Source organism: Neopelma chrysocephalum, unplaced genomic scaffold, assembly GCF_003984885.1.
Source record: "Neopelma chrysocephalum unplaced genomic scaffold, ASM398488v2 Primary Assembly neopelma1_69, whole genome shotgun sequence".
Classification (NCBI taxonomy): domain Eukaryota; kingdom Metazoa; phylum Chordata; class Aves; order Passeriformes; family Pipridae; genus Neopelma; species Neopelma chrysocephalum.
In genome coordinates, this window is record NW_020897729.1 from 11,710,717 (window position 1) to 11,720,111 (window position 9,395).

At 50.9% G+C, this 9,395-nt stretch overlaps 1 protein-coding gene across 1 annotated transcript; it reads right to left on the reverse strand.

Moving 5' to 3' along the window:
- Window positions 1-6,127: 6,127 nt before the first annotated feature.
- On the reverse strand, window positions 6,128-9,161 carry P2RY1 (purinergic receptor P2Y1). The gene has a single exon (XM_027685627.1). The coding sequence runs from the start codon at window positions 8,987-8,989 to the stop codon at window positions 7,898-7,900; it is 1,092 nt and encodes a 363-aa protein (XP_027541428.1). The 5' UTR covers window positions 8,990-9,161; the 3' UTR covers window positions 6,128-7,897.
- Between the last annotated feature and the right edge of the window lie 234 nt (window positions 9,162-9,395).

Genomic DNA, 9,395 nt, shown 5'->3' on the forward strand with positions numbered 1-9,395 from the left:
CCCTTGAGGGCACCATCCCCCTATGGAGCCATCCCTTGAGGGCACCACGGCCTGGGGTGCTACAGACAGCTGCTAGCCAAAAATTCAAGTCTGCTTCCTTGTGTACATCCATTAAGGGCAACTGCTTATACAGCCATTTACTGGGGGATGGGAATCACTGAGGCTCACTGGGATTCACTGGGACTCGCTGGTATTTAACCTCTCCTGGTTTTAGCAGCCTGCTGATCCTGGAGCCAGAGCAGCTCTCAGAGCACTCAGGAAGGCGCCCGAGGGGCCGTGGCAGTGCTGGATCCTGCTGGTGTGGCACCAGCCCTGCCAGCACACAGCTCTGAGAAATGTTTTCCTTTGCAGATCCATCCCTGTGCAGAAAAGGAAGGGTAGAGAACATTTTCGTTGAATCGCAGCCAAACAGGCAAGTCAGCTCCTCCATCTGCTCCCAGAGAGGGTTTGGCTGCTGATTTGCCTCCGTGGGTCTCTCTGGACCTGTTTGCTCTGGGCTCCATGAGACACCTGTGGGTCAGGTTTCTTCTGATTTTTGCTGTGCTCTGTTGTCAACGCCAAGTGACTTTTTGCCCAGAGTCTGAAGGAGACAAAACAACTCAGGACCAAAGGAACACCTTGGTGGAAAGTGGTTCTGATGGTAGCAAGAGCCAGCCTGTAAACCCAGAGCTTTACTCTGCTCCAGTAATACCTGAATATTGGCATAACTTTTTTTAAAAGCATTTAACATTGGGAACTTTATTTTTAGTGTGTAAATGTCAAGGTGAACGACAGGTTTTCAATCTTTCTCTGGCTCCTCCTGCTCTGTGCCCAAAGCTCCTGCTCCCCCCCATCACCCCTCCGTGGGGCTGGGAGCCCCCTCTGTGGGGAGGAGGAGGAGGATCCTGCACCCAGCAGGGCTGGGAGGTGATGGGGTGAGGGGTGATGGGATGGGAATGTGATGGGGTCAAGGGGTGATGGGATGGAGGGTGATGGGGGGTGATCAGGATGATGAGATTGGGGGTGTTTGGGCTGCTGCGGGACTGGGGTGGGCAGGGGGAGGAAGCAGCCCTCTCCCAGCTCTCTCCCTTCTCCAAAGGACTTTGTTTTAAAACAAGTAGTCTTTTAAAAATCTAGGGCAAGTCAGCCTCCTGCCAAAATTAGTCTTTGTGCAAGAGCATGAGAAGGAATTTTAATGGGTAGCTGGTATGTGGGGATGAGGGGAATGACTGCTTTTACTATCTAAATGGTGTTTAAATAAGGCTGTAACATCAAACAGCTTTGCCACGCTCGCAGCTCTGTTTTACAGGAAGCATCACTGTCACTGCTCACAAATACACAAGAATGTTAAACAACAACTTTTTATTTGTGCCAAACGTGTCCTGACACATCGCTGAGGGGGAGGAGAGCAGGAGAGCTCCGGAGCCAGGGACCTGCTTCCCTCTGGCCTGGCTGCTGTCCCTGCACTGGAACTGCTACAAACCCCGAGGATCTGCCCAACTGCAGCTGAGGGGAGCAGGGAGAGGTGAAACCCCTATGGCTCCTGGGGCCCTGGATGGAGCCTGCAGTCAGGATAGGGACAGGGATGGGCCAGTCATATCAAACAAATAAATAATTTCTCCTCTATAGCACAAAGTTTATTTATCTCCCATGTATGACTGAACTTCTCTGCTGTTTGTTCTGTACTGAGGGTATTAAAACTCAGTCGTCTGCAAAGAATTAAACTTCTGTGGACTCTTAAAAGTGCTCTTTAGTTCCGGAATAAGATAATGTTTGGTACAAAAATTGTGTTATAACCCCCCAAGAGGTTCTCCCAGCTGGGTCCCAGAGAGAGCAAACAAATCCTCATCCGTTGGTGCCAGAGCTGTGGCCCAAGCCTCTGGCCCTTCCATTTGGGAGGTTTGGCTGCTCTGTCAGTCTGTTCTGTCGGTTTAGGTGGTACCAAGGGCAGGGAAAATTCGGACCTGGCTTTGGTTGAGAACCAAACTGGAGCTGAGGCACTCGGCCTGCTGGGGAAGGTCTGGGGGAGCAGCAGGGCTCCTGCCCGTGGGTTTCAGTCCATCCCAGGTCACTGCCCTGGCTCGGGGAGGAGTGTGCAGGGCAGCTGCTGGTGCTGCTGCCTGGCAGAGCCATAAACTGAGCGGAGAAGACTTGTATGAATTATTAACATAAACAGCTCTGCCGTGCCTGGGAATGCCAGGAAGGGTAAATGCTGTTCCCAGCACTTGAAAGGAGTGGATCTTCTGGTGTTCACTCAGGGACACGAGGATGCTTCCACAGGCAGGCAGCAGTCACTTGGGACCCTGGGAGTGGGTTTCCTGGTGGGAGTCTCTGCCTGGTTCTCAGCTGGGATGTCTGGTGAGTGCCAGGGCTGCCAGACGTGCTGCTGGTGGTTGTGGTGGGCGTGGGTCTCTGCCACCTCTCAGAGGGGTGACACCGTTCCCCAAGGAGCCCTGTGTTGGTGTGTGTGCCCCAGGGGATAGAAATACACCCAACACTTCCCTGTCCTCTTGGTGCCTCACACAGAGGCACTGCTGGTGCTGGTGACACCCACACTCAGCTGCCTGGGAATGGTGCAGCCCCTGGGTATTCACACTCCTGCCCTCAGACACGGCTCAGGATCAGCAGTTCCCAGCAGCTCTGGGCCTCTCCTGCCTCAGCCCCAGCCAGGCTCAGCCCTGTGGCAATGCCAGCACGGGCAGCAGGGCTGGGACCCCTCCAAGTCCAGTGGAGCTGGACACCAGCCGTCCCCACGGCTGCTGGTGATGGTTTGGGGTGAACCCCACAGAACGAGTCCCTTCTGCCCGTGCCCTCCAGGCACTGCTCCGATCCCAGCCCAGCCTGAACTCAGCCCCATCCACAGCAGTGTTCCTGGCACCTCCCTCCCACTCCCATCAGAGCCAGAGCCTGGTGCTGGCAGCAGAAACCTGAGCTGCACAGTCTGAAACCCCCCCAGTTATTTAATTATTTATCTGTTCTGCCCGTTTCCTCTCGCCACAGGCTGGTCTTTGTTTTTTCTAATGCTGTAAAATAATGTTTAGAAACAAACACCCCCTGGGTTGGTGCACTGCCTCAGCTCTGCCAGGGGCACAGCACCCCGGGTTTGCCTGCTCAGGCCAGGCTTAAATGGAGACATTGTGGTGATTGGCCAAAGGCTGCACTCGATGGTCTTGGAGGTCTTTTCCAACCTAAATGATCCTGTGACTCTGTGAAACCAGAAGGAAATGCACAGTCAGCACAGGTATTAATTCTGGTGTTCACACACTGGCTGTGTCTGCCCGTGGCAAACACAACCAGGCAGAGCAGAGCCCTGCAAACCCCAGGACCTGCCTCACTGTGCATTTGAAGACTCCTGTGCCGAGGGGGGAAGAGGCTGCCGGGTCTCAGTGGGCAGGAATTCTCAGCTGGGAAAGGGAATTTTGGAAAGGCGTGGGGTAGCATGATTTGTTGAAAACGTAATTCATGTAATGGTAAAAAAAATCATTTCAATGAAAGGGATATTACAGCAAAGCTGAAACACTTGCATGAAGGGCAAAGATAAACCAAGAGGAAAAAAAAATAAAAAGAAAGCTAAATAAATCTTCAAATAAACCAGGTGAAATCAATTAAATACTGATAGGTTATATTCCCTGTGCCTGCTGTTGGCACTCCAGAATTGCTCTCAGACCCCACAGACCTCCTTCATCCTCTGAGATGAAGCATTGCTCATTTATTCACTTATTTTGATTCTCAGTTGATCCACCTGGTTCCTCCCAAGGTTTTGAATTTTATTTACACACATTCGGTTTCAATATTTTGCAAATCATTTACGATCTATTTCTAAGGACATATCGCTGCCTGAAGCATCACCTGGAAATGTGAATTAAGCACAATAACACAAAAGGCAGAAGAAATGTTTCATAATGCTCTTGGGGCGGCTCCAAACGAGTTGCTAGGTGAGGGGCTGTTGTGCCAGCAGCGCTGGGGCTGCAGTTCTGCTGCCACTAAAAATAGTTGCAACTTCAGAACCGGTGCATGTACATGCAACCAGCCTCGTGCTCTGCTAAAATCTTCACAAAATCTTTTTGTTCGCTAAAATCACAGACAGATAAGAGGATTAGCAGTTATGTTGTCTCCTGGCATCCCGGGGTCAGTGTGTTTAAGGCCACAGCCCTGATTTTCCAGGCGGGACTCTCCTGGTGGCGGTGGGGAAGAACAGCCCCTCTCCATCACACCCCAGGGCACCTCCTGCCAGGAGCGGGATGGAAACAAAAAATCCACGGTGCTGTGCTGGGAAAATGTGCAAGCTGCCAGCAGCTCACCTGGAGGTTTCGTGCTGATTTCATGCTGTGTTAAAGATATGTAAGAGTTACTGGGCACAAATGAAAAAAATCATTAACCCTCTGAGCTTCAGGAAGCAAATACAGCTCCTGAATGAGAGCTGGTGTCGGTGTGGGTCCCTGCAGAGTGCCCTGGCTAAAGTTAAGCTCTAAATAACTATTACTTCAAACTTTGTGGTGTCTCCAGTGAATGAATGGTAGTTATTAGAAGATTCCCAAACATACCCAGGGGAAAAATAGGTTACATGCATGACCACAAAACCAGAACACGTTTAATCTCATTTGCCAGTCGAAGGCTGTAGGTTTGAGGGAAGGTGGAATTTTCGGGTGGTCACAGTAGTGAGGTGATGAGCTGAGTCCTGTTCCTGGTAATCACAGCCCATTGTCATCACTGGTTATTAATTACCAACCCAAAGGCCGGAGTGATTCCCTTTGCACATTGGATGGATCAGAACTCCAGCTGAGCTCAGGGAAAGGTCTCTGACTACACCCATCTCCAAGGTTTAAACACAGGGATCCCCCTTGGGCCCCTGAGGCTGGTGGACTGCCTTCCACAAATACATTTTAGAAAGGAACAGTCTAACAACAGACTTGCCAAGTTCCCCAGGAGCTCCTGGCCCTGCTTGGGTGCCCAGTCCCCCCCAGCTGACCAGCATCCTCTTGGATGGGACACCCCCCACACATGGGTCTGTTGTTCCAGCAGGTGTGGGAGGAGGCAGGAATTTGGTGGGATTTTGCAGTGGCTCTGACTACCCCGTGCCAAACAGAGCAATGGCTCTAGAACAGAGCTCTACAGGGGGCTGGGAGGATCAGCTCCATGTCCCAGCAGGATCCAGCAGCAGCTGTGACATCTCAGCATGTACAGCTGGAGTCACAGGGCACGGGAGCTGAGAGAGGGAAAATCAATCATGTTAAAGGTGTTTAATGACCCTGTGGGTGTGTGCTGGGAGGCTCCCGAGCGTGTCCACGTGGGAAGCTGTGAGTGCTGCCTCCTGCCACGGCTGCCTGGCAGTGAAAGGGACCTTCATCCAACAAAGTGTCCCAACAGACCCCAGGGATGAGCTGGTGAATCACCCCAGCTGCACCATCCCTTGGCCAGGACCAGCTCCATCAGGCTGCCCAGGGAGCACAGACCCAGCAGGCTGCAGGTGAGGTGGCCCAGCAGGGTCCCCAGGGTGGATCTCCCTGCTCCATCCACACGTGGGTCTCTCCTGCCACGTGTCCAGCCCCCTGGAGCAGGGTTCTGTCCCCCTGGGGTTCCATACACGCCGTGACAGTGCCCAGCTCTGCCACAGCAAAGAGCCACGCTGTAAAAACACCCCGAGCAGCTGCAGCAGGCCCAGCCTGGGTGTGCTCTGCATCCTGCTGGGGCTCTTTGGGATCTTTTTGCAGGCATGAATTAGTGGAACCAACTGAAATCAACCACAAAACACTGGGAAGTGAACGGGATTTTCAACCCAGAGAAGCAGATTCAGAGAATATCCTATTTTTATGCTGCCTCTCCGTGTAATTCATCTGCCATTCCAAACAAGATGTGCCTCAGCTGAATGAAGCCTCAAATAATCACATAATAGGAGAAGTCATTTATTGTGAATCAGGCTCTTTCTGTGGTATATAAATAGTCTGTGCTGTTCCATGGGCTTTGTCAGTCAGGATTAATTAGCAATTGACCCTTAGTTGGGATTTTTTCACTACCTCTACATTTTTCATAGGACTGAATGAGCTCCCCACGTTGCTTTGAGAGGCTTCCTAAGCTGGAGTTTCATTTACCTCTAGGCTATACATCAGTAGTTTAATTTATCACTAGGTTACATATCACCAGCGAATAGTCAGGGTGGAATCAAGTTTATTATAAAGATGTTCTGTTAAAAGACACATTATTACAGTGATTGAAACATGCTCTTCAATTTTCCATTAATGCCCAATTCTGAATATGACCACGGAGAACCACACTTTACATACTTTACATTTAGCATTCTAATAAATAAGTTCAATAAATAGGGATTCTGCAGATGAAGCCGTACGTGTGAACAGAAGCTGCTTTACAATGTTGTCAAAAAATAACTAGAGCTACTCTCGTTTGTTACCAACCACTGGAAATTGGTAAGTAAAATGTAAGTATTTTACTCTTACTATGAAGACTGGAGGAACAAATCACCCTTAGGATTACATAGAACTCAATTTCGTACACTAAATTCATAATTCAGAGCATGCTTTCATAACGCTTTCAGCACAAAATATTTTCAAATACATTTATTAAAAACATGAGAAATGAGTGAGACTGCCCATGTGAGATTTTGTCTGTGCCTGATCACCAGCTCTTATGTTACACAATATTGCAGTTTGGCTAATTTTGGATGAACTATTCCACATTTGGAGAAGATCTACAATAAAGGGCTGGATTTAGTCCTTAGTATATTGCAACATGTTAATACAGTAATTTATTTGCCAAAGTACAAAAAAACTCATTCCATCCCCCAATTACTGTTATATATATATATATAATATATATATATATTCCATTTATATTATCCACTTTAATCATTATATTTCTCGGGGAACAACTCTTGTGTTTGTCTGCACAGACTGCAGGAACAGAACCATCCTCGTACCAAGGGCAGGGAACTCGAGCACCTGTCCCGTGCTGGCCTGGCAGGGTCAGGTATTCCCAGCACATTCCCAGCACACCCACTTCTCCCTGCACAGAACCCACAGGGCTCCCGGTGCCATGGTGGGATGCTGGCAGCCCCTGGGCTGGGCATGGCAGGAAGTTGGCAGCCCCTGGGCCGGGCACGGTGGGATGTGGCAGCCCGGGCTCACCCGGCCAGCTCAGTCCGTGCCCCTCCGGCCGCCCTGGCACGGAGCAGGGTGGGACCCTGGGCTCCTCCACACGCCTCTGCTCACCAACACACGGCTCCCGGGGGGGCCCCTCTGCCAGTGCCCCCGGGACCACCTCACCCGCCAGCCCTCGGCCTCTGAGGGGGTCCAGGTTCGTCGTGAACAACCGTCGCGATCCAAAAGCACAACCATGCACACACCAGTAAAGCCTACCTTTAGTAAAACATCAGCACTGAAAGAGGACTGAACCATAAATGCCACCAAACTACCAAATAATTATCAGCACTAGAAATAATAAAACTGTAAATGATAACTGCATCGTGACTCTCATTTAAATCCTCGTGCACAACAGCGAAAGGCTGTGACTGAGCCTCAGAAGACAAGATACTGCTCTTATTTTTATTTCCTATTTTTAAAGACAGGCTGACTGAGAACATTTTTGAACGTGGGAGACTAAGTCATTAAACTAGAAGCACTTGGATTGCTTTCCTCCTTTAGGGGATTTACTTCATTTTACTTTATCTGACACGAGTCAGAAAGAAATGAGACTATTGAAGGAAAGCTGAATTTTGACACGTTATTTTCCATTAGAATCCTTCCACTGACTTTGTTAAGCTTTTTCTAAGATCAGAAAACGAGGCTTTACCTAAAAGGAATTTGAGACTGGTAGATTTTCCTCACACACTTGTAGCCCTACAGTCTCCTACTGCCTCAAAGCGGAGGATTTTTTTTCAAACCGTTCCCAAACCTTCCACATTTGTTCACAAACTGGTATCTCCATTCTGTTTATACTCTGCTAAAATATTGAGAGTCATTTCCTCGCTTTTGGACTGCACGTTGGGTTCGCTCCTCCTGGACGATTTCCTGGTGGCCCTGGAGAGCCGCCTTCGGAAGGTGTCACCCGCCAGGAAGTAAAGGATGGGGTCGACGCAGCTGTTGAGGCTGGCCAGGCCCCTCGTCACTTGGTAAGTGGCATAAACCTTATCGTTGAAGGCACACATGTCTGGAGTCTGAAAATCCACCCTGGCCCTTAGATTTAAGGTCTTCATCACGTGGAAGGGAAGGTAAGACACGGCAAAGACCGTCAACACGATAATAACCAGGTAAATAGACTTTCTCCTGAGAGGAGAATTGTCCAAATCTTTGTAAATCAAAGCTTTCACGATGAGCCCATAGCAACCAAGAATCACTATGAAGGGGATGCAGAACATCAGCACCGTGGTGCACATGCTGTAAACGAAGTAACTTCGCAGGTAATCGTCGGCCGTCGTGTCATAGCACGTTATGGTTTTGTTTTTCCTTATCCCCGTTCCCGAGTAGAAGAGGATTGGAGAAATGGCGGCCACCACGAGGACCCAGACCAGGCTGCTGATGTACATGGCGTTCTTCTTCTTCAGCCTCCCCAGCGACTTGAGGGGGTGCACCACTCCCGTGTACCTGTGCACGCTGATGCAGGTCAGGAACAGGATGCTGCCGTACAGGTTCACGTGGAAGATGAACCTCTGCAGCTTGCACATGACGTCTCCGAAGATCCAGTCTGTTTTGTTGAAGTAGTAGAAGATGAGGGCGGGCAGAGTCAAGACATACAAGAAATCGGCCAATGCCAAGTTGAACATGTAAACCGAGATGCCGCTCCAGGGCCTCATGTGGAAGACAAACATCCAGATGGCCACACTGTTGCCCAAAAACCCAGTGATGAAGACCAGAATGTAGACAGTGGGCAGGTAATAGAACTGGAATCCAGTTTTGGTCAGAGAACACTTGGTGGTGACGTTTCCCACAGACCAGCCGCTGCTGGATAACAGGTTGGGTTCAGTTCCATTCAGAGCAGCAGAGAGAAGGACTTCGGTCATGATCCTTCCCCCAGAGTCACATAGGTCTGAGGCGAACCAACGAAGTCTCTACGGGCATCTAAAACGCATTCAAAAGAAAGGAGAGAGCAAAGGAAACCTCGCTGGAAGGTGAGCCCTGCCCTGGTTTTCCTCGGAGGTTTCCAAGCGGCGGTGCCTGGCGGAGCGTCCCCCCCGCAGCACCCGGACCCGCCGGGAGCCAGGGGACACCTCTGCGAGCAGGAAGGGCCCCGCTCCGCTCCGCTCCCCGCCCCGCAGCACCGCGCACGCCGCCGCCACCGCGGGCCGGGGCCGGGGACAGGGCGGGCGGCGCGGAGGGGCGGCGGGAGCGGAGCGGCCGGGCTACGGCAACGACAGCGGCCGGGCTACGGCAACGACAGCGGCCGGGGCCGATCGGAGCCAGCGGGGC

Bases quoted from the DNA above. Each gene is read 5' to 3' on its own strand.
- P2RY1 (XM_027685627.1), bottom strand. From the start codon at position 8,989: ATGACCGAAGTCCTTCTCTCTGCTGCTCTGAATGGAACTGAACCCAAC.